This window comes from Dioscorea cayenensis, chromosome 17, assembly GCF_009730915.1.
Source record: "Dioscorea cayenensis subsp. rotundata cultivar TDr96_F1 chromosome 17, TDr96_F1_v2_PseudoChromosome.rev07_lg8_w22 25.fasta, whole genome shotgun sequence".
In the NCBI taxonomy this organism is placed as follows: Eukaryota; Viridiplantae; Streptophyta; class Magnoliopsida; order Dioscoreales; family Dioscoreaceae; genus Dioscorea; species Dioscorea cayenensis.
Window position 1 is genome coordinate 5,371,490 of NC_052487.1, and position 26,192 is coordinate 5,397,681.

Genomic DNA, 26,192 nt, shown 5'->3' on the forward strand with positions numbered 1-26,192 from the left:
ATACTTCTCTGGATTACAAAAGACAAGTCCTCCAGCTTTTGTTTTTTGGTCAAAAGAGCTACGGAAACCAAGAAAAGGCATATATAACTGTTTTCATAAACAAGGAAGATACTGATATCGGAATAAAATTAAAAATGCAATCATTTTTTCCAAGCCAAATTTGCCAAACAATTGTCCTTATAAGCCACGAATAGGAAAACCTATGTCAGGGCGCTAATTCCCTATACCAGCCCTTCCATGGATTAGCTGTTAAGATCGGGATCTTGTTGAACCTTAGAATTTGTGCAAAGTAATTCGACATGAATACCGCAATAGGGCAACGGAAGAACAAGTGGTCTACAATTTCAATGTCACTTTGGCATAAGATGCAAGTAGTTGTGGGTAATCAATCTATTACAATCCATATAAAAGTGCTTGTCTAGGGTAAGGATTTGTTATCCCAAACAAGCTAGTTGAAGGCGTTGATTTTCCAGGGCAAACGTTTAAAGATGACAAGAATGATCCTACATCATTGTCCTCGGTTAATCAGAAATCTATAGAAAGATCAAACAGAGAAACCACTATTTGGTGATGGTTTCCAAACCATGTAATCCATCCTCCCCGGAATGGGCGAACTAATTTGTTCACGGATCTCGGCCAACACAGGATCTAAAACCCTATTAGCTGCCATGGAGCTAGTGGTTAGGTCTTTAATTGTTCCCATGGGCTCTTTTGACTTCAAGAAAGAATCAAGCCAAAGATATTTTAAGACCTGATTGGTATGCCAATTGTCTTGCCTAAAAGAGTGGAATGCCATCCACAATAAGTGGTTGGACAAAAATCCTAAAACAGAGAGCATTGGATACCTTACCATAAGGAAGAGTACATATGTTGTTTTTTAAGAAACAAACTCTAAAAGGGTGTTTGGTTGCAAGGCATGGAATGAGAATTATTACATAGTAATTCCAATGCCTTGTTTGGATGATTATGTATGAGTGAGAAAAGAATGGGTGGGTAATGAGTGAGGAGTGAGAGATGAGTGACAATTATCCAAAAAATGGAAGGATTGTTCATTCCTCTCTCACTCCTTGGGGTGAAATATCATATTTGCCCCAAAATAAATAATAATTTAACCTAACATTTTTTACTTATTAACTTATATTAAAAATATAAAAGTCTCTTTATTATAATTTTTCACTTTTATTTTTCTAATTCCCAATGAATTACCCTCCCGTACCCTCCAACAAAACACAGTTTTCCTTCCATTCCTAATCCATTCCCTTTTATTCTCATTCATATCTCATTTCTCCTTAATTTCACTCCTCGCAAACAAACATCCCCTCCCTTGCTTGGGGAGAAGGGTTGAGAGGGGTTTTGGAGGTAAGGGTTCCTTTAACACTTGCTTGGGGAGAAGGGTGGGGGAGGAGATAAGGGTTTTGGAGGGTTTTGGGGGGTTGAAAACACCCCATTTCTCAACCCCTCCAAATTGGAGAGTTGGGAAGGGTTGATAATTCTATAGACGAAAATGCCCTTTTAATAAATTTGTAATAACTAATAATATCCTTTAATTTTGGGAATGAATGCAAATAAAAAAAAACCTTACCATTGAGCCTTATCTCCTTCTCTTATCACCGGAGATCCACCGGAATCTTTAGTTATAATTTTATTGGACGAAAATATCTTTTTATTTATATTTACAAATATATATGGGATTGTATACAAGATTTGAAAATATTTATAGACTTTTTATGTTAATTAATTATTTTCTAGCCATATTTAATTGAGATTAATGAATAAAATTTATTTATCGATCCATTATTTATCATAATAGAACATTTGAAACTCAAAGGGTATTTTGGTAATAACAATGTGTAACATTACTTTGTTTTACCTTCAAAACCTTCCTTTACTTGACCTTTGCCCCAAACATGGTATGGGTTGATCCCTTCCCTTCCTTTCCTTTCCCTCCCCTTTACTTTATGAACCCTTGCTACACTTCATCCAAGCAAGACTTTAAATTTTAAGTTAAAATATTCTGAAAGTAATTAAATTGGATTAAAAAAAACCGTACAAAAAAATATTATTTAGTGTTATTTATGATTTTCCACCGTCATTTCTCTAGGAGTGCCAAGTTGAGTTCCTTCAAGGAGCACACAGTTAAATTCCTCCTAAGTTAATAATCCCCACCCCCTATTCAGGTGATTAATATGGTCATTTTCAGTTTACCAGATGATATTTAGATTTGTCCAGAATCCAGATCCCCTTTGAAACTTTCAATGGACCCCACCATCCAAGAGACTAATCTAGAAATAGACATCATGTAGGTTGGTATAGCAGAGAATTGATGAGGGTACATCTACCCCTATACATAAAAACTTTGTTTTCCAAGTCGATAATCTGACTTTTTTATAATAGTCAAACTGATAAATGTCCATTTTGCCCTTCAGCAACTAAAATCTCGATTTTGACCTTTAAATTTTATATAATAGTAATGTGAGCGGGATGAAGTGATTAATAGGCCATTTGGTTTATCTCATCAGTTTTCATGATTATCTTAACATCCACAAATCGAAATTTAAAAGGTACTTTCAAATATCAAAATGAACACGAACCAACATTTTCATAAAATATCCCTACTTTAGTAGATAAGATTTACAAAAGGGAAATGATATTGTTTGGTCCGGAAGGTTGGAAATCTCTCAATCCCTAAAATCAATCACAACCACACAAACAATAAACATCATTGAAGTTGTTATATGATTACAATATAATTATATTATATTTTTATTTATTTATTTTAAGTTAGAAACACAATGAGCAAAAAAAATAGAATAGTCATCACAAACGGTAAACAGAAACAACTGCTAAATTTCCAGTTAAAAGGTCAGACTCACAGCATAAACAAAAATACTAGGCATAACAAATAATACTCTCAACAGTATTATAACATCCACATAACAGCATTAGTGCTACTATTGAACATTATGTTATGCTAAATTGCAGCCAACCAGAGAACACACTAAAAGACCACAAAACATGATGAGATCCAAAGCGTACCCAAGCACAAGTAATAGAACCAAACACAATCCCAATATACCATCTCCCTTCCTAGTTCTGCTTTTTGTTTTTCAATGGACCTTTGGGTATCTTACTTAGAACCTTGGCATCGAAAACGGCATACTGCTTCTTTATCTCTATCATGGCTTTCTCCGCAAATGCATCAATCTTGTCATCATACTTCTCATAGACGAAAGGCACTGTATGCAGCAAGACAAACACTGCAATTGCACACCAACAACAAATGCATGGTAAGAATTGATAGAACATTAAGCTTTGTCAAACCAAACCATATTCATTAAGGTAGGTAAGCAGGTCATGAAAGCACAGACCAATATAGAACAAGGTTATGAAATTGCAGCAGCCACCAACAACTGAAAGCAGCCAGAGTCCTGCAATCACCTGATAAAACCACAAAATGCATCACTAGATTGCTATATCAAATCAATGCCAAACCAAGAGCAACTTACACCAAGGAATTGCTTGAGGTCCCTTCCAAGAGCGATCTCCCTTAGAACAGCGATGGCCCTGTTGATCTCATACCTCAAGGAACGAGCAATGTCCACAGTGAGGTCTTCAGGGATGCTCACTTCTGGAATGCGCGGTGGAGATCTATGAATCCAAGAAAACAATTGAATTGAGTGCTCATAGAATAATCCGATCAAGTGCTATTTGATTTAACTTATAAAGGCTCACTTGTGGATGAAGGTAGTGGCATTGGAATAGAGGAAGAGGATGGCAAGGGAGAGTATGAGGCCATGACAGACCAGAGTGAGCAGGTGGTACTCCATGAGCTCGAACAAGACCCAGATTGCGGTGGCCCCACCAAGGACCACAGCCGATGCCTTCTTGTTCCTCCACAAGAATACATCAGCAGCTGCAAACCATGACCAAATTAAATGCCCTCGAATCACAAACAAAAAAATGCACAACTATATCCATATTCCACCAATCTAAGATTTCTAGTCCAAGTATTCTATGCCCTAGAATCAGAAGCTAATATATGCACTAAGGTTTAGCATTTCCAAACCCATGAACTCAGAAAGTGGTGACCAATATCAATCTAAATGTTCCACTAATCCAAAACTCCTAATTCAAACATTCCATTTAAAAAAACCAAGGGATGAATACAAGCGTTGCACAATGATTTCTTATAAACATATATATCTATATATACAATAAGAAATAAACAAGAAAATTATTACAAATACAAGCATTCAAATTCCATTTGGTATTCAGTTCAGTCCCAACTTCAAATTCAAGCAAATTTTTTTTTTTTTTGACAAATACGTGACAAGTGCCCCTGTTTAAGAAAAGTCAGGGACGTGCACAGCCGTATAGTTAATACCTCATCACATTTGTGGTATATCTCTGTGCGTGAGTTTTAGAATGCAAGCAGTGATCTTTAGAATTCAATCTTGCATCATCCGCAAAATGAACGCCCGCGGTAATAGGCCAAGAGGCCGTTGGCAAATTCAAGCATTTTGAACACGGATTGTTATATATAAGGGGTTTTTTTTCTCTCTTTCTGAAAAAGCAATTTATAGAAACACATTTGGTTTTGCAGAGATAGAGGATCAATCTCATCATTCCAGCAATAATTTCCCAGCAAAACAACTAAAATATACGTTGAGAAACATCCTTTATAGAAACACAGAATCAATTCCAAATCATCAACACTAATTTATCATATCCAAATTTAAAATAAACTAAAAAATCAGAATAAATAAAAATTTATATCAGATCTCAATCACAAAAACGAAAAATCATAATCAGATCCGATCTACATCTACAACAACAAAAGAAAACAGATCCAAAGAACAAAATCAAAAGAAGAGATGGGATCCATACGTTTGCCGCCGCCGAGGACCTTGTGGACGGGCTGTTCACGGCCAAAGAGGCGGAAAATCTTGGCTTTGACCGAAGACGATGAGGGTTCCGACTTCTCGTGGTCCGAATCAGAGGACGATGAATCATGGAGCTCCTCCTTGATCTTCTCCACGAGACCCTCCACTTTCGACTCCTCCGCGTGCTCCGCCATGGCCGATGAACTCGAAGAAGAAGAAGAAGAGGAAGAGAAGCACAAGCTTATCGTGCTCCGCAAGGACACCGGACCGGATCGTAGCACCTCGCCGGAGATTCCAGATGCTTCTCTTTGGGATCTTCTTCTCCTGATTTGGGTCGGCGCCTCATAATATAGATCCTGAATCCTGAGAGATGTGATCTCAACCGTTGGATTCATTCTTTACGATTAGTGATTTTCTGATGTGTTGCCACGTGGCGGTCTTATTTTGAACCATCTGGTTAAATTTGAATCAGTTATCTGTACATCTTTTATTAGTTTTTTATTTTTTTTTTAATTTTTTTTTTAAATCTTATGGTGGAGGTTGGTTCTATTAATAATAAATTAAATATATATATATATATATATATTTTTTTTTTTTGGAGAATGATTTGTTGCAAAGTTTTAATTTAAAATTAGGGTTTAAAAGGCAAGTGAATAAGGTGATAAGGGAAATTAATTCAAATTTGAAAGTGTAAATGTGGTAAAGGATTTGTATTTGAATTTTTGTATTACTAAAAAGGTAATTAAAGAATATTAAATGATTACCAAAATATTAATTTGAAATTATAAAATTGCATTAAGTTGTCCTTCCTATGTTCATTCTGAAAATCTTTTTAATTTTTTTTAAAAAAAGAAAAATTTTCCAAACAATTTATCATAATTGGAATTCTTCAAATCCATATAACTCCAATGACATAAATTAAAAAAAAATGATTTATTTTGATGATTTTATACATGAATACTAGTAGTTAATTGTTTTTTTATAAACATAATTTATAGGGTATTATAATTTTTATTCAGAAAACCATTTATATGACATGATGAACATGGGTCCAAGTAACTTAAAGTAGCTAAAGAAGTAATACCTTTTAAGTAGACCGTTTAGCTGTTTATTTATCACTTAAGTTTGCATCATTTAGATAAGAATCATGAAAATAGACTAACATGTGCATTTGTGAGTAAATGGAGAGTTTTGTTTGAGAGTCATTGTCATTGCCTTGAATGTCATTTTGTAGCTACCAATATAAAGACAATCAAACATGGCCATTTGTGCGGTAACCTCAAAGACAACCACAACTTAAGTTTGAAACTTAAATGAATAAATAATTTTTTTTTTTAAATAGCCACATCATTTACTTCACATCATACAACATAGCAATAGGTGTATTTTATTATTTTTAATATAATTGGGGGGTAGGGCGATAAACGAGCTGAGGTTTGCCTTGTTCAAGCTTGGCTCGTTACTATTTAATAGAGCTCGAACTTGAGCCGAGCTTTCTTTGAGCTTCATTTTTCATGTTCAAGCTTGTCTCGTTACTATTTTAACCGAGCTTATTTCGAGCTTCATGCTCGAGCTCAACTTGTTAAGAAAATTCGAAGCTTAGACTTGGCTCGTTAGCTTGATTGAGACTTGATTATTTTTTTATTTTCTATTTTTTTATTTAGTATAGTATCATTTAAAGCTTATTTAATAAATCATTATCAAGTGCGACTCAACTCAATTTAAGTTTGAGGATCATTTTAGTAAAAGAATAATTTAAACTTATTTATGGAATCATTAAGATTTGAGTTCAAGCTTGTTAAAATCTTCATTAAATAAGTTAACGAATAATTACAATAATAACAAAATAAACATTGTGATGTAACTATCTATAAATATTTTTTTTTTGTAATATTATTAACAATCCGGTAAATAAACTTATTCATGACACTATAAATGATTATATTATTGATTGTTACAGATAAAATTGTAAATGATTCTATAAACGAGCTTTAAATTATGCAATAAACGAGTTGTTCACAAGATTTAATGAGATGAGCTTGGTGGTGTTCAAGCTTGGCTCGTTTATCTTACGAACTCATTTAACTTAATGAACTAGCTGACCCGAGCTTTTAACGAGCTGAGCTTTTGAATAGTAGTTTAGAACCCTATATGTGTGATTTAAATTGACAACAACGACATGGTCACATATACACCTTAATACACACACACACACACAAATATATATATATATATATATATATAAACGAGCTTGTTCTCGAGCTGTGTTAGTGAACTATGTTCGCGAGCCAAAACGAGCCGAGTTTTCTGCTGCTCAAGCTTGGCTCGTTTATTAATCGAGCTTGAAAATGATGTTCAGCTTGGGCCATTTGCTGATATGAAATTTGAACACGAAATGAGCTCTTATCGAGCCGAACACAGAGCCGCTCACGAACGGCTCGGCTCGAATACACCCCTAGAGGGGCATGGAAGGATGGACTAATATGTTTTTTAAAAAGTAGCAAAGCAAGGGTACAATGGTTTGCTTGGAGCAATATGTGTTTTTTATCATGTTGCAGTCAATATGATTGATCACTTATTTCTTATAGTTAATTTCTTGTGTTGATCGTATCTAGATTCACTTCGTCAATAATCTATTTCAATGAATATCTAACTTTAGTCATTGAGGTTTGATCATCTTAGAGGCTCCACCTTGATCCTCAAAGTATGGATATCTTTGACTTTCTTATTTAAGTAATTTTCTAAAATATTTGGTAGGAGAAGAACAACCACATATTTTGCCAACATCTTTTTTCACCCATTTTATCCTCACAAAAATTGACCATGGTTTTCTTTTTTTAGTTATTTATAACCTAGAATATCAAGATTTAAAACAGATGATATTGCAAGGACAATCAAACACAGCTTTAGCTTCCTATGCTTTTCTTGAATCTAATTTTAGAGGCTTTTCCAATTGATAATAAGAGTGAACATTCTTGATATACTTATATGACCAATCACCCTTAAATGAACAATCCCGTGGATGTGATTTTTTGAAAGCTTTGTTTTACCACTCTCATCATTTATTGTAGGGACATTTACCCATGTTTAACAACCTTGTGTGTATCTAATTTATTTATCCGACATTATTTGTTTAGTCTTTACTTCCACTCTCTCTTTTTTAATCAAATTAAGATCTTATATTTTTTTGGTGATCTATTCATTTTTGTATAAAAAGGACTTTTTTTCAAAAATGGTAATATTGAGATATATTTAATTTCCATGGTAAAAATAACAGTTAGATTATATGACAGATTATTTAAATATCTTTTTTTTTAGTTTTTAAGACCATCATTCTTTATTAGTTTTAACAAAACTTTTACTTTAGTTTTAGATGAAAAAGATAATCACGAGTTCAAAACCCATGTAGAGACAATAAGGGGGCGTTCATTTCAGGGAAAGTGGGGGAAAGTCAGGAAGTGGGGGAAGTGCCACTTCCCTGAAGTGGGGGGAAGTGATACACTTCCAGGATTTCTGATGTTCATTTGTCAGAAAGTGAGAATAAAATCGAAAGATTTAGGTGTTGGATGAAGGTCTATGAGTTCAAAAAAGATTTTGGAAGTGAAAGGAAGTTAGTTTTTATAGATTGTCTCACTTCCCCCCACTTCAGTAAAAAAAATACCGAAGTGGGCTTAGTTCAAAATTCACTTCAGTCGGAAGTGGGGGAAGTGGCACTTCCCCCAGTTCAGCACAAATGAACACCAGAAGTGGTGGAAGTCAGACCACTTCCCCCCACTTCCCCCCACTTTTTTTGAAATGAACGCCCCCTAACTTCGTAGGAGTTTGGATTCCTCATGATGATTCTAATAATATAAGATGATGATATGTGAGGCAGTAACTTTGCTCATGTCCCTTGACTAACCAAGGACTCATCTCTTTTTTAAAAAATAAATAAATAAAAATATAAATTATTCGTAGCAAATACAACCAGTGGGAATAGCACTACACTTATCAAAATAGCATCCAAACTAACCAATCTAATAAATTTAACAAACAAATGAATCATAATTATAAGAACTTGGGATTCAAGGAGATGAAAAGTGAGGAAAAATAAAAAGTAACAATGTTGCCTTGTGTTTGATTGAATACTAAAGTTAACACTTGATCAATGTCAAACAAGATTTAATACTGAAACCAAGCAAAAGAAATTAAAATTAAATCCATTAAAACAAGAAAAGAGATTCTCAGAAAGGCCTGGGAGGTTTCTCAAGAACAGCAGAAAAAAACACCTCTGATTCATCCTTATCCACCTTTGGTACAACAACCCATTTATGTTTCTTATACCTCAACATCCTAAAAGCCTCCAAATAATCCTCCAAATCATCCTTAGCACAAAAGAAACTATCAATCCACAACAATCCTCCAGGCCTCAAAACTCTGTCCCAGTCATACAACACAAAGTCCAAAAGTATGAAATCAATCCACCCATCAAGAAATCTTGTGCTATGTATGATGTCCAATGTGTTGTCAAAGAAAGGAAGCCTCTGATTTATGGTTAAATACAATGGAAGGAGACCTCTCAGAGCTATCATCTCACTGAATGGAGCTCCAAGATTAATGGTAGCTGTAACAATGGAGACATTAAACTCTCTCATCCTTGCAGCAAAAGTCCCAGTTCCAGCACTGAAATCCAATCCTATCCTTATCTCCCCTGGTTTAATCTTCAATACATCTTCAATGAGGAAATCAGGAGTTGAGTTTGAGGAAGGATCAAAGTAGATGACTTGCATCCATCTTGGTTTTTCATGGTGTGTGAGATTGAAGCAATCTGAGCACTTGAAGAAGCCTTTCCCAGTTGCATTTCTAGCAAGACAAGCAAAATTTTTGCATCTGTAATGGCTCCATCTCACGTTGTGATCTTCAGGGAGCTTCCAAATGGATTCATTGATGGGTGAAGGCTTAGTATAAAGTTTTGGGGCTCTTGCAAAGCATCTTCTTCTTGGAAGTGGATCACAACCATGAACCATGAGTTTCTGAGCTACTTTCCAGTCATCTTTGCAGAAATCCCCAACATCATAGTCCATGTACTCTTCAAGCTCTTCTTTCATGGAGAAACATGCATGGCCAATGCTTGTGAATGTGCTATTTGCTCCCATAAAGTTTTGTTTTCCTAATCTGTTTGGTTTCAGCTTCACATACTTCCTTATCTCTTCAATCAGGAAGAACTCCATTGCTTCATTGTAGCTCTCTCCACTTCTTGACAGTGGATGTGCACTTCCACTTCCACTCACACTTAAACTCTCCTTTTGAGATTTGATGTTTAAGACTGAGATTCTAAGTGAACCAAGTTGGAATAAGATTTCTGTGAGGAAAGCTGTGTGTTTTTCTTCATCTTTGTCCATGTTCTTCAACTCTGTGATGATTTTGTCCATGATGTTGTCTATGATCTTGGTGGCATCTTGTGTTTGATCTTCAGAGATTGTGGTGGTGAAGAGGGAGCTGTGAGGATAGAACCTGGAGAGCGTGAGAATGCTGAGAATGAGAGCAAGTATTGCAAAGAGGAGAGTGAATGCATATACTCCTTTCTTCAATCTGAATCTCATGTTCAGTTTCATTGTTATGGATCAAAAACAATGAAAGATGAAGTGAAATTAGAGGAAAGAGAATGAGAATGATCAAGTAAAAAACTTTAGAAAAATTGAACTGTGTTGACTTGAGAACATATTTTAGTTAGAAGAAGACTTGGAGATTGGAGCCATGAAGTTCAAGTGGGTGTATTTAAATGATTTGGTTTGGTTTTCTAAGATTTTTATATTGTTTGATATATATATTGGAAATGGTGGGAGTTTACAAGTGTTACTCCTGAGTTGAATGATTAATTTTCAACCTGGTCCGTAAGTTAGATGATTAATTTTGAATTTGTATTTTTTTTTTTAAAAGGTGAATAAAACACATGCATTAAATAGAAAAAAGAGCGATACAAGACCCGTCAGATCTAGTGGTCAAAGTAACCAACAACAAAATAAGACTAACCCACTAGACATGGGCACAAAATCACACCCAAAGCCGAAACAACAGGCCCGAACACCTTGACACACAAGAACTACCCCCTGCCCTGAACAGAGTCACCCTCACCGGGAGCATCTCCACCGGTGGGATCATCACGATGCCCCGAAAATGCCAAGCTGTGATGAATAGTAGAAGCGTGCTCCACAAGCTTCGCCTGCTCGGAAGAAGGGGCTTTGAGGAGTTCGTCGCCAGTACATTTCTTCTTGATCGACTGGGGAGGTTATGGTACAAAGTCTGCATCTTCAGTCCACCTAGACGACGGCTTTTTCTGTCATTCGCTCCTTTTAGCTCCTGGAGGTTGAGGTTGCTAGTCTTCAACTGCCTCAGAACGAAGGCCAGGCAAAAGCGATCTGATAGTCTTCTCAAACTCAGATTCGGACTCATCAGTCCCATAATCTACTTCTGGGAGATCTCCTCTAGAAGCAGAGTCACCAAGCGAGTGCTCATTAGGAATGTCGCCATCAGAACCCCCTGTAGTAGCTAAATGAGGAACTGGAAATCTAGAATTTGGAAGTACAGAGTCAGAGGATTCTAGTAAGACCGAACCAACACTTGGAACAAGTGATCACAACCCAGCAATAAACTGCCAATTGAACCCAAATCAGCCCCTGGAACCCCTAAAAATAGATCCTCAGAATTAAACCCAGAACGGCCTTCATTGCAATTCTTATCACCCAACATATCCACCACCACCCCATTCGACCCAACGCCCACACTCAATGGATTCCCAGCCGCTTTAGTTGGGTCAGGACCCAAAGTCTCAAGGTCCACCACTGAAGTATTGGGCCGAACAGAGGGCCTACCACTGTCCAAACCGGGCCTGACCAGATCAGGTTCAAGCCGGTCTAGTCCAGTGACACCATCTACCAAGCTCGGCCCATCATGCGTAGGAAGGCCCACAGAAGCAGCCTCTTTCTCCAACTGCATAATGGGACTGAGCTTCCCTCCATGGGCCGGCTCCAAAGCAGCAATAGCGGAGTCCAATAAAGCCATCCCTTTAGAAGAATCACCCACCTCACATGCCGACAGGTCACCAATAGGCTGATGAGACACCTTAATCCACTGGCCCAATGGCGGATCGACATCGCAATTTCGCAAACCGCTTGGATGGTCGGCATGTTGCTATATATAACACTTGGTATTTTCATAAAAAAAATTGATACTTATGGAAATATAAGTGATAATATTTATACTTATTGGATGGAGAAATTTCTTTTATATATATATATATATATATATAATTTTTTTGTCAAGATGAACGGCTAGGTAGCTAAGAAAGAATTCAAACTCATGATTCGAACTCTCAACACTTATAAATGATTCTAATAGAAACTCAGCTACCAATAGACTATTTAATCGTTGGTTCATATCTATGATGTTTGGTGCTACATCTTAGTCTATTGTTGCCCATTTGTAATACATTTATGAAAGTTTATAATTTTGCAAATTTTTCATCATGTTCCGCCATAAAATTGAAATTAACTGCCGGACACTTGCAAAACATGTGTGCATGATCAATTGACGTATATGTACTTATGTGTAAAATATAAGTGAAGTCCACAATTAATCACTGGTACCTTATACTAATCTCTTTATTTGATTGCATAATATTAAATAAAACATTATATTTACAAAGAATATTGATTAAGCGTGAGTTGAACGTTGTATAAGTTTTCAAATATATAAGAGAAAGTGTTCTCTGGGACATACATCCCCACAAAATATAAAGGAAAAGAGGGTTGAAAGGAGAGAGATAATTTGGTTGGTGAATAGTGCAGTGAACAGCCCAACCTGGGGACATTCACAAAAGTCAGTTTATTATAATATATTTTTTAAAAAAAAATCATCACCATAAAATAAATTAGTGTCAAAGTAGGCTTTTTTTTTTTAAATATTGCTTTTTTTTAATTAAGTACTAGAATAGGTATTTTTAGAATTATTTACCAAACTAGGCATTTTTATTTTTTTTTAATATTAAATTTTAAATTTTTTTAATAGTTGTGGGTTCCACTGGTTTTCTAATATTAAAATATTTTTTTTAAAATTGGCAGGTCCCACTAATTTTTAATATTAAAATTTATATTTTTAAAACTGGGATGGGTCCTACTAGTTTTTTTTTTAATTAAAAACAATTTTACACTAAATCTCTTATCATTTCATAAAATTTTTTACAACTAGTTTTATTCCCACTTCTACTTTCATGATGAAGAAAATTTTTTACACTAAATCCCTTATCGTGAAGAAAATTCTTTCATAGTAGATGAAATGGCACCACCTCAGTATGGTGGTATAGCTGGCAGTTATCGCATTGATTTAAGAAAACAATGGTGTGACTGCGGTGAGTTTCAAACATTTCATTTTCCTTGTCGCCATGTTCTTGCAGCGTGTGCATACATTCATCTACATTGGCAGGTATACGTAGATAATGTTTATAGGCTTGCGACAATTTTTAATGTATATCATAAAGAGTTTCAACCAATGTCAAATGAGAGATACTGGAACCCCTATAATGGTCCACGTCTCTGTACTGATCTTACAATGCGAAGACCACTTTCAGGGCGCCCAAAATCCACCAGAATTCGTAATGAGATGGACATAAGGGAGGGCGGTCAGCCAAAGCGTTGTGGTCTATATCGTAATGCAGGTCATAATCGTCGAAATTGTCCGAATGCAGCTGGTCCAAGTCATATGTCGTAATATAATTTAAATATTGTATTTGTTGAATAAGTTTATAATATATGTAATTGTTTTCGTTCATTAATAATTTCGAGTGAGTTTATTTTAGTGAAAGTAGAAGTGGAAATAAAACTAGTTGTAAAAAATTTTATGAAATAATGAAAGATTTAGTGTAAAATTGTTTTTAATTAAAAAAAAAAACTAGTAGGACCCATCCCAGTTTTAAAAATATAAATTTTAATATTAAAAAACTAGTGGGACCTGCCGATTTAAAAAAAAAAAAATTTAGTATTAAAAAACCAGTGGAACCCACAGTTATTAAAAAAATTTAAAATTTAATATTAAAAAAATAAAAATGCCTAGTTTGGTAAATAATTCTAAAAATGCATATTCTAATAATTAATTAAAAAAAGCAATATTTAAAAAAAAAAGCCGTCAAAGTACCCCTTTATTTGTTTTTTTCTTTTTTTTTGGTTAAATTAAAAATGTTTGACTGAATGCAGAATGCAAAAATAGAAAGTGCTACACTGCATTTCACCTCAAGCGCTTTATCGAAGGGGCCACACTTTATTGTTATTGGATTATTAAAATAATTAAATAAAAAAGAAGAAAACCACAAATGGGATTTTTTATTAAAAAACTAAAAAATAATTCTTAATAAAAACAAAAATTTAAAGAGAAATGTTATATGAGCCGATTTACTTGGCCGAAATCACAGGCCGAATGACATGGTTGCCTATGTGGCAACCATGTCATCAATTTTCTCTCTCCTCGGATTAAAAAAATTCCCAAGCTGAGCCCCTTCTTGGACATAGCGCCTCCATCTCATCTCCGTCCGAAGCTGCTCCTCATCTCCATACTGTGCTTGAATCTCTCGACGAATGTGAGTGTGGAGAGGATCGATACCTCCTCCATCCTCTCCGAGGCTTTGAAGACCGTCGCCAAACTCATCGGCAAGCCGAAAGCTGTATGTTTTCTCTCCATCTCTTGATTTTTCTTCTGTTTTTGTTTTTGGTTGTAGTTTTTTGTCATCTTGAGTTTGAAGGGTGGTACTTAGGTTTGTAGCTTGGACATAACGCCTCCTTCTTGTTCTTCTTCGAAGCTTCTCATCTCCGTCTGAAGCCACTCCTCATATCCATACCGCTCCTCATCTCCTCATCTACATACCGTCCGGAAGCTATATGTTTTCTCTCCCTCTCTTGATTTTTCTTTAAGAGTTGTTAGAATTTTTGGGTTTATTGGCAAACTAAATTTTTTTCACTGATATTTGATTTAATATATTTACTATTTGCATTCAGTTTGTTATAAATTGATGTTTGTTATGGGAAAATTTCAAATAAATAAATTTTATTTGAGAAATGTTGTTATGAATGTCTATCCTTGTTGTGGCAGTTTTTGTCATTTGATCAATCAATAAACAAAGTGTTGTAATCCCTGCTCAACATCAATTTGATGTTATTCATCACAAACTGTAAACTAGAAGATAGTAAAACGATAGAGATTGAAGACAAATGAGGTTCATTTTTAGTTGATCATCTCTATAACATTGCAAGAACTGTAAAATCTCAAAATTATAAGCCTCCAAAGCAACCTCGTTTTCTTCAGTAATTAAACTATGCGAGTGAAACATGAGTACTAAAAATGAAACACAGAAAAGTCCACTTTTAGTTGATCATTTCTACAAAATTGTAGGCAACCCTATGCTTATTTGAGAGACATGGCAGGGCCTCAAACTATCGAGAATTCGTGGCTTCATTACTTTGTCAAAGCATCCCCTGTTATAGCAGTACTCAGTTTTTTTGTTGACATCAAGGTGAGTCCCCAATTGAAACAAGTTCACCATAAGCAGCAGGCTCCCAGGTTCCTCCAAATGACATTGGCATAGACCCCTTCAGCACTACAAGATAAATACATCAAATAAAATGGTTGACTATTACTATATCAATGACTTGTTTAAGGCATCAATAAAATTCTCCATACACATAAAAGAGTAAAACGAGATGAGATGCCCTGCAACTAGATTTACAGGAAATACAAGAAGGATGAAAGAAAAAAAAAATTCATTTAGTTTGCCAATAAACCCAAAAATTCTAACAAATCACTATTCAAATCACACATTCCAAAATTCAAACATTTAGACTCCATAACAACACAAACACACATTCATCATATTCAAATCACTATTTTTTTTTAATGAAACTTCATTCGATCCATGAAGACCCCAAAAGTTATAAAAACAGCAAAATTAATATTTCCAACATTTAGTTTACCAATAAACCCAAAAATTCTAACAAATCTTAATTCTAGCCCTTGAATCAATTGCACAAAATCCAACAGCGAAACGCATTTCATATCTTCTGCACAAATAATTTCATGAATTAAAATGAAATGACAAAGCACATCAAAGGGGGAAGAAACCTTCCTAGAAAATTACTTTATTTCCTCCATTCTTTCTCAAACCAAAAATATCTTCAATAATCGTAATCTACAAACCGAAGTACCATCCTTCAATCTCAAGATGACAAAAACTATAACCAAGAACAAAAACAGAAGAAAAATCAAGAGAGGGAGAGAAAACATACAACTTCCGGCTTACCGATGAGTTTGGCGATGGTCTTCGAAGCCTTAGAGAAGATGGATGACGTATCGATCCCCTCCACGATCACTTTCGTCGAGAGATTCAAGCATGGTATGGAGATGAGGAGCAGTTTAGAGGAGATGAGGAGCTGCGGCTTCGGTATGGAGATGAGAGGCTTCGGAGATGAGATGAGCGGCGGCTTCAGTATGGAGAGGAGAGGCTTCGGAGAGGAGCTGAGGAGCGGCTTCAGACGGAGATGAGAAGCTTCAAAGAAGAAGAAGGAGAAGGCGCTATCTCCAAGAAGGGCCCAACTTGAGAATTTTTTTTTCAAACCGAGGAGATAAAGGAGGAGGCATTATGTCCAAGTTGGGAATTTTTTTTTAATCATTCGGCCTGTTATTTCGGCCAAGTAAATCGGCTTATATAGCATTACTCAAATTTAAAACAACTCAAAATGACTTGAAACAACCAAAGGTGTATACTTAATTCATTTATCTATCAAATCAAATTGTCTTCACTAAACTGGTATTAGTGAAAATGGTGTCATAAGAAAAATTATTATTTTTCATTTATTTTTATTAAATTATAAATTACATGATAAGAAATTATGGGTTGATAATCATATAAAATTAATATAGTTTAATATTATCATAAATCAATTAAACAAGATTAGTCTTATATTTTAGAAAATTAATTAAGGTTTTTATGAATATAATTATGTGGATAAAATAATAATAAATAAAAAGTTAAAATATAATTTAAAAAAAGGGAAAATTACTGTTCACCCCTCGTAATTTTCAAAACTTCCCAAAAACCCCCTCTTACTTATACACACCTCGGACAGCCCTTCCGTTAGTGTTTAACTTCCCTTTTACCCCTACCGTTCACTTCAAATGGGTCCATGTTGTGAAATTCCATTTTTGCCCTTGAAAATGGTGGAAAAAAAGCGCCAAATCACATCATGTCCAACCTTTTCAAGGGCTTTCTGCTTGGTTTCTGATAGACAATGCCTAGAAGTTGCATTACATCTTGTGCTTCTCCTCATTTCTCCTCATTTGGTTTGTTCGACTTCAGTTCTGTCAGTTTCGTAATACGTTGAGAATCTCTTCGTTGCTATCATTTTGACCATTCTGCGGGTGTTTATTATGGAGGGTTTTTGTGGTAATGATAGATGTAAATCTGTTTCAGGAAACGAGTCTGGGTGAAGTTTATCATATCCGAAATATATAAATCGGTTTCTCCAACAGAAAATGAAGTTGATTTCCATCGGATTGGGTAAGTGCACTCCATCTTCAAATGAGCTGTAGTCGATCTTGTTGTCGAGACAGACGATGTGCCATTGTCGAATCCTACTGAAAACGAGTTCATTTCGTTGTAAAGTTCTTCTCGTTTATGGTAGTTCTTCTCGTTTATGGTTATTTAGTTGTATATTTTAAATATTGTTTAACTCTTTGCTATTATCTGTTTAAATATATTACAAATTTGTTTAATAATTGTCGTCTCCGTTTAAATTTATCTTTACCTATTTAACTATTCATATTAATGTGTAAATTCTCAAAGTCTCTGCGTAAAATATTGATCTTTTTCGTTTGAACTGAAGTGTTGGCAGGTGGCAGGTGGCAGGTGGCAAGGTGGCAAGGTTATGGTATCTCGTGCATAAGAATTAATGACGGCATTAATTCTTGTGCACAGTAACATAAATATCAGAACACCCGTTTGTTGTGATCAGTCAATCTCGGTCCACTGTGCGTTTCACTTTTTCTCGAATATGAAGCGTTAACCTGCTTGTGGACTTCACACCATAAATGACAAGGAAGAACCCTTCCCATGGACAACCACTCCTCGTCGTCCTCATCCTCCTCCTCATCTGCTTCTTGTGTATGATATTCGCTGGAGTCAGACAAAAATTCGAAGATCAACTCTATCTTAAAGGATGTCTCATGATCCTCCTCATCTTGGGAATCAATCAGCCGTAATCACGCAACAAGTTAAACTATCTTTTCTTGCCCAAGTCAAGATTCCCGCATAATTGCCTGAATACAGAGGATTCCCCAGCGGTGGATGATGGGCAAGAAATTAAGCGGGCATTTCGACTTGGGTAAGAAAAGAAAGTTTTCACTTATTGCGTGATTGCGGAGGATTCTCTAGAGGAGGAAGATCATGAAACATTCTTTAAGACGGAGTTGATATTTATCACTTAAGAATTGTTCTTACCGTTTAAGAACCTTTCGTCAGTGTACAAATATTACTTTCTGTGTTTAACTATCATGATCTTCGCTTAAGTCAGACCATGACACATTAATTAATAGACGTTTTTATAAATGTGTTTGGTTAACCTTTTTTAATGTGTTGTGTTCTACATTGTGCAGGTTCAAGTTAATGCGCATGTTATGTAACCGCCGTGAGCATTCGAATGTATAGATACTTGGTGAGTCAAACCGAAATCTTAATAGACGAACGAGGGTCGACTCGCGAGTGTCCAAGGTCCGAGAAGACGTTGTAAATGTTGTAAATGTTTTATTTTAAATGAAACAAGCTTATTTGAGTGTGAACTTCTGATATTTAATCAGATTCTTCATTGTAAACGTTTAAATTTTTTAAACAAACAAACTTATTTGAGTGTCAACTTGTGATAACTTGTGAAATTTAAATAGAGACACAGTAAAAACAATTTGAGAAACAAAAAACGGCATTGTAAACAAAACAAAAAGTTAAACAATAATCGATTTACTCTTTAAACAATGACAACCGTGTTTAAGCAAATACATAAAGATGTTTAAACAGTGACCCAGGAGGTATCCATCTTCAACGCAATGTCAGTGAAAGCATTTAATTTAAACAATAACATATATTTTAAAACAGTTAAATCACTATATTTAAACGGTTTACATATTATTTAAATGATATAGAATTTATTTAAACAGTTAACCGTTATTTTAAACACTATATGTATCGGTTTAAACATAAAAAGCTTGACGTTTAAACAGAGACTCATGATAAGGTGAGAACTTTCATTCGAGCGATGACAATATGGCTTCCTCGCGACAGTGACATATATTTTCTTTTTTGCCCGTGGGATGGAGGGAAAAATACTGCCCAATCACATCACGTGTAGTCTAACCTCTATGCATACAACTGTACACTTTTTTGTTTGCCTTTCTGATTGTTGTTTGTTCTTTACATCTTCTTCTTCTTCTTCTTCTTCTTCTTCTTCTTTTTGTTCTTCTTTTCATTTGGTTTGTACGATTTGGTTTTCGGCCGATATATTATGGAGAGTTTTTGTGGTATTGCTAGATACAACGGGGAGGGAAGAGTGCTAATATTCACGGCTCAGACTTCTTGGGAGTTGGTGTTAGCTGAGATATGTGAGCGATGGGGCCTCGAAGTTTCCCTTGTTAGGGTAAAGTTTATCACACCCGATGGATATAAAACGGTTTGTCCAATAGAAAACGATGTTGACTTCCAGCGGATGTGTCACGTGCACTCCATCTTCAAATGCGCTGCAGTTGATCTTGTTGTCGAGACAGATAATATGCCATTGTCGAATCCTAATGAAAACGAGTTTTACTCATTGTAAGTTCCTTCTCTTTTATTTGATCCAGTTGTATAGGTTCATTATTGTTTAAGTATGTTAGACACTGGTTAAAATCTTGTACTATTCATTTAAGTTAATTGTTCATTGTCTAACTATTTAATTTAACGTTTACATATTTACTTTATCACTTAAACAGTCTATTCTCTGCTTAACATATTGATCTTTTCATTTAACTAAAGTGTTGGCAGGAATTCAGATTCTGCGAGCGCTCCCGTTCAACCCCATGGTGACCCTGACGGTGTGGGATGTCTTCCTTCCTCGTCAGATCATTCTGAAGTACTGTCGTTGGATATCGGACAACGTTTTGACGGTGTTGAACATTTCAGGGACGTACTTCAAAATTTTGCAATCAAACGGAATTTTGACTTCAAATTCATAAAGAACGAAAAACATCGGGTGACTGTGGAATGCGCTACCGATGGTTGTCATTGGCGCCTTCATGCATCAAAAGAGTATAATAAAAATACTTTCAAAATCAAGACAATCAACTCATCACACGCATGCGGGGGTGGAATAGGTTCGGCGTCACATCCGAAAGTGTCCAAAAAATGGGTAAGCGCACGAGTGATTCAGAAGCTCAAGGACCGGCCCTTGTACAAGGCCATCAACATTCAGAAGGACATGTTGCGGGAACATGGTGTCCACATACCATACAAGCAGGCTTGGTTGGGAAAAGAGCATGCCCGGGTGGTCCTCGACAGCAGTGACATCTCCAGCTATGACTTGTTGCTTTGGTATGTGGATAAGGTGGCTGAGACAAACCCCGGCAGCGTTGCGATCGTGGAAAGAGACGGTGATTATTTTAAACGTGCATTCTTTTTTTTCAACGCGTGTATTATGGGATTCAAGAGGGTTTACAGGCCGCTGCTATTTCTCGATGGTACCCACCTCCTTGGAAAGTATCGGGGTACACTACTGGGTGCCACAGGGAAAGATAGAAACAATGGTTTTTTCCACGTCGCTTTCGGTACAGTCGACAACGAGACCGACGCCAATTGGACTTGGTTCATATCCAAGTTAGGCGATGCTTTATACGAGGAAGGAGATTATAATGAGATAATTACCTTCGTGTCGAACAGGTCCAAGGGCCTTGTGAATGCAATTGTGAGAGTCTTCCTTTCTTCGCCACATGCATACTGTCTTCGACATTTGGAGGCCAATTTTATGAAAGCCAATATCAGACTTGGGAAGGCATTGAGGGAGGAGTGCTGGTCTATATGCTTTCGCATTGCGTGGGCATCCACGGCTAAAGAATTCGATGATACCGTGAATGAACTGCAGGCCACATCACTCGAAGCCCATCACTGGTTGATTAATAAATCGGATATGGCACATTGGTCGAATTATCTGTTCTGAGGTGATCGTTGGGGTGAGATGTATTCAAATGTCGCGGAGTCGTTCAATGCTTGGATCAAAGAAGCTCGTCATTTACCGGTGACGAAAATGTTCGACTCCATAAGGTCTGTGAATGTTGATTTACACTTAACATTTAGTGTTTCCCTTTAAACATTTCCATATTTGTTTAATTAAAATTGTTTGACTTTAAATATTAATTTAATCGTTTAAATATTTACCCTAATATTTAAACAAGTTTACTAATTATTTAACCATCACTGTCTTTGTTTAACCTTATTTGCCAGGTTCAAGTTGATGCGCATGTTATGTAACCGGCGTGAGCAAGCGAACAAATGGGAGACCTACTTATGCCCAGACATACATTCGAAGGTCGATGATCGTTGTGTCGATGATCGTTATGAAGTGATCGACCAGTGCAGGAACTATGTAGATCTTGTCAGCAGAACTTGTTTATGTCGAATGTGGCAAGTTTATGCTATCCCTTGCAAACACGCTTGCGCTGCAATAATGCAGACAGACACCAACGTTCATCGATTTATTAGCGGTTACTTCACCGTCGACAATTACAAACTGGCGTATAAGTAAGCTATATTCCCCATACCCGACGATGACAAGCCTTCAGACGGAAATCGTGAGCTTCGTTTGCGACCGCCTGTGACGAGAATACAGCCTGGGCGTCCCAGACGAAAGAGGATCGAGTCGCAAACGTTTGATGTCCGCGAGTTACATTGCAGCCGCTGCCATGGATCCGGTCACAATCGTAGATCTTGCAATGAAACTGTCGCCGACTAGGCATTGTAAATAAGCTGACTTCTAAAGAGAAACAATCTGAATTGAGTGGCAACTTTTCATATTTAAACTCTTATTCTTTACAGTGTTATCATTTATTTAAACAGAGACAGTGTTATTTTAAACAGAGAAACTGTAATTTTAAATATTTCGAACTGATATTTAAACGATAGATGGTAAATTTAAACAATTAAACTGAAATGTAAACAATGACACTGTAAATTAAACAATGAAATGAAACTGAACGGAATTTAACCTGCTTTACAATTGAAAACAAACAAAATTTACATTGACATATACAAGTCATGTTCTTCGAAAACAAAAACAATGAATTGAATTTGTCCTGGTTTACATTCGAAAACAAAATTGACATTGACATATACAATTCCTGTTCTTCAAAAACAAAATTTAACCTGCTTTTGATTACCCCCCTTTCTCATGGAAGCTGGCTGCCCTCCCCTCCTTAAGTATGCGGGAAACATACATTAATCTCAGGTAAGGAACGTCTGTCTGCGGTAGCCGTAGCTTCTCACCCCAAAGTAATTGCTCGATAAACCGCATGACATAGACGGCGCAATCGACGTTTCCTTGTTTTTGGCGTGAGGTTTTCATGTCGTGAACGAGTGGGTACTTTGCGGTCGCCGACTCGCCGAACTCCATATCGACACAATTGTCGAATAGATTCCGCTGTCGAGATATGCAAGTTGAGATTAAAATACTGATTAAATAACAAACACTATTAATCAGACATAATTAAAGAACTTACCATGTCCAACGCGTCTTTTTCGTACCCCGCGCATGAAGAATAATGCATGTATTCTTGTTTATCATTGTCAAGGACGACGACATGGAAGTGACCATTCATGGTTATCGGGAGGATGACAATTTGAACTTCATGCAAGTTGCGCACAGCATCTCCAATCATAGCCATAGTTGTTTCATGTGCATCGTTCTGCTTTGACATAAACAACGGCAGCGGTCTTTGTAATGGAGGCGTGCTTCTTGTAAGGATATGGCACTTTGCTCAGCGACTTTTGTATTATGTATATGAAAGCGTTCATCACATCATCTGTGACCATCTCCTTCCCCTCAAGCAGAGTGTATAATTTGTCCCGTGTGGTGCTGACAGCGTCATTCTTTCACACGACAGTGCTGAGGTTAAACGATAACAGATATAATTAGACCATATTTTAAATATTTAAATGATATTATCAATTTTCAAATGATATTATAAATAATTAAACGTTAACTAGATAAATTAAATGATAATATATAAACATTTAAACACTATCATAAAAACGTTAAACACTATCATAAAAACTTTAAACTTACCTGTCCATACGGCAGTTGAGGAAGATACTCATCAACTCCTGCTCGTATTTGTTAAGACGCGATTGGCCAACCCATTTTTTCTTCTTCGGAACAAAGACTTTCCGAGTCGTCTCGTCCCATTATTGATTGGCCTTGATCATCTCTCTCGTTGCTCAGTCGGGGTCTTCATGGGGCACTGTCGTTGAGCCTTGACGGTGTTCAGCACCAGCAGCATCTTCCTTCGATGCGAGGACGGTGACAGCATCAACCGCAGACACATCCTTATATGGTTGTTGTTGTTGTGGGATTGTGTCTGGCTTCAATGCGGGGATGACGATGACAGCATCAACCGCAGGCACATCCTTACATGGTTGTTGTTGTCGTGGGATTGTATCTGGCTTCGATGCGGGGACGACGACAGCATCAACCGCAGACATACCCTTACATGCTTCTTCTTGTTGTGGGATTGTGTCCTGCTTTGATGCGGTACTGTCGGCCACGGCAAAAGATTCAATGATCTTCTCAACCGTGGCCACGGCAACAGCATCAACGGGAGACACACCCTTAGCTTGTTCTTGTTCTTCAGGGATTGTGTCCATCTTTGATGTCGCACTCTCGGCAGCCGGTTCAACAGGATCGGGGATTTCGTTAACAAGAGAGTAAACGATCTTCTCAACCGCGGCAACGGCCACATCATCTACGATGTCCTCCACCGTCATGACCATGTCATTAATGGCGACAGACTCAGTAACAGCATCAGCCGCCGATGGTGTTGCTATTGTTTCATCGTCAGCCGGCGATGGAGACAGAGGCAGTATTGTTCTCCTCTTTTTCGCAAGTCTCTTCGAATGTGGCTGTCTTGGACCCTGATGATGTCATCGTCGTCAAATTTCGACTCCTCGTTCATCCCGGGTGCTTCATTTCTTTGGAAGGATGACGCAGTCGATTGTGAACGTCCTTCCAGTGCCTCAACATGAGCGACAAGCCGAGGAAACTTGGTCATCAATATCTGGCACGCCTGCATAAGAGTTGCAGTGACATCTTCGCTTAATGTCGTCGGTGGGGCTGCCACGGTCGGAGGGGCTGCTATGGTCGGGGGGCTGCCACAATTGGGGGCCTGTCGTTGTCGTGGTAGGGGGGGTTGTTGCAATCTGGCAGGGTAGGGGAGGGTTTATCCGGCTTCAAGGAATGCGTGTGCGTGGTGGGCTGGAAGTAGGAGAACGACGTTGAGCGCGCACGATAGAGGCTGCCCTCTCATCCTGCCTTCGAGCAAGTGGTTCCGGAGCAATAGCATCCATCCGTCGGTTGGCCCCAACAAATATTTCTTCTTCTGCATTCGCCAAAACCAGCTCAGGAAACTAACATATGTAAACCAAACAATTTCAGCGAAATCATTCAGTTTAAACTATAAAAACTATATTTAAACAGAGTTTTTATATATTTAAACATTATAGAATATATTTAAATGGAGAACAAAATATTTAAACCTTTATGAATAAATTTTAAACTGTAAATAATAAAATTAAACGCTAAATAATATGTTTAAACATTAAAGACTTCTGTTAAACATTGTCCATGATTTATTACCTTTTTTCCTTCGGGAGATGACAAGCTGGTTTCTACCGTCGCTTGCTTCCAGTAACTACTTTCACCATAGCACATCATCCTTGGGATCTTGCCGAAACGGACTTTCTTTCCCGTTCCGGTCAGCTCGTAAAACCAGACGTTAAGCGTGACCGAGCAACCCTTAATATACCCTGTGTTGGTCTTCTTCCCGGCGCATCTATCTTGCACTCGAGCGGCTGCTTGTGGAATGTCCTCCATATGCCACTTGTGTGTCGCCTGCGCCCATGCGTATCGCCCCATGGCAGGTAGATCATCGACATAATCAACGATCCAGTTCGGAACCGAGCATGATGTATTTGGGAAGAGGACTGTAACCATGAGGTACACCATCAGGAGTTTGACAAAATTTTCTTCTTCCCCCCTCTGTCAAACAAGTTGTACAAGAGTGCTCTTGATGGAGTCTCTGTGTCTCTCGTAGGTTTTTGATAAATACCTCCCTTCGAACGCTGAGCGGGTTTTATTCTTCTTAAACACGACTGCGTCGCCATCACAACGCAGACCAAGAATGAGGGCCACATCTTTAGGCCTGAAACTCAGCAGGCTTTCCCCGATCCTGAATTTATTGGTGCGGCCATCGTACCTTTGCAATAGAGAATCAAGAAGGGCCCTCTCTTGGTATATAGCTTCCAGCTAAGTGAATGCTGCAAACGGTGTCCTTTGGATGATCTCCCAGTGTCGAGGGGTCATGTTATCTTTCAATTCAGCTAAGGTCTCCACTACCGGTGTCAAATAGCATCCCCATTAACTAGGTTGACCGCCATAGCCACAAGCCTGTGACAATAACATCACATTAAACATGCAGTATTCACAAATGTTTAAGCGGAAATATAAGGTTTTAAACGGTAACCGTCAGTTCTTAAACAGAGATATTAATTGTTAAACAGAGACCTAGTTTATTAAACAGAGACAACAATACTTAAACAGAGACAACAAAATTTAAACTGTAACATCTCATTTTTTAAACGTAAACCTCATTTGTAAAACTGCAACCATATCAAATGAAAGGAGAAATATACATTATAAATATTACACAAATCATAACAATCGAAAAAACTATTTTGATAGTGTATACAGACAAAAATGCAAAACAAAACAAAACCCTAGCCGAGAAATTGCTCTGCAGACTAACAAAACCCCAGCCAAGAAATCCCCTGCAGACTTCAATATCTTCCAACAAAAACAGGAGCACAAAACAAAACTGAAAAATCTTTCTTTGTAACAGAATAGTTAACACAAAACCATACTCAATACCTTAGATTGCAAACTAATGAAATGCCAACTACTTGCGCAGGACTTCTCCTTCGAGATACCGGTGGAAAGGAAAAAGCTG

General features: G+C 37.0%; 3 protein-coding genes across 3 annotated transcripts; all 3 read right to left on the reverse strand.

The window, feature by feature from the left end:
- Positions 1-2,827: 2,827 nt before the first annotated feature.
- Positions 2,828-5,211, reverse strand: LOC120280258 (reticulon-like protein B2). Its single transcript, XM_039287035.1, has 5 exons — positions 4,888-5,211; positions 3,733-3,913; positions 3,507-3,648; positions 3,369-3,438; positions 2,828-3,257 (listed from the first exon to the last, which is right to left on the reverse strand). The coding sequence occupies exons 1-5, from the start codon at positions 5,075-5,077 to the stop codon at positions 3,088-3,090; spliced, it is 753 nt and encodes a 250-aa protein (XP_039142969.1). The 5' UTR covers positions 5,078-5,211; the 3' UTR covers positions 2,828-3,087.
- A 3,895-nt stretch (positions 5,212-9,106) lies between these two features.
- On the reverse strand, positions 9,107-10,308 carry LOC120281342. Its single transcript, XM_039288189.1, has one exon. The coding sequence runs from the start codon at positions 10,292-10,294 to the stop codon at positions 9,107-9,109; it is 1,188 nt and encodes a 395-aa protein (XP_039144123.1). The 5' UTR covers positions 10,295-10,308.
- A 4,904-nt stretch (positions 10,309-15,212) lies between these two features.
- On the reverse strand, positions 15,213-16,540 carry LOC120281055 (the record flags this gene model as incomplete). Its single annotated transcript, XM_039287996.1, has 2 exons — positions 15,213-15,504; positions 16,204-16,540. Coding segments are annotated over 2 exons (426 nt in total), but the record flags the coding sequence as incomplete, so codon positions are not given.
- Positions 16,541-26,192: the final 9,652 nt, after the last annotated feature.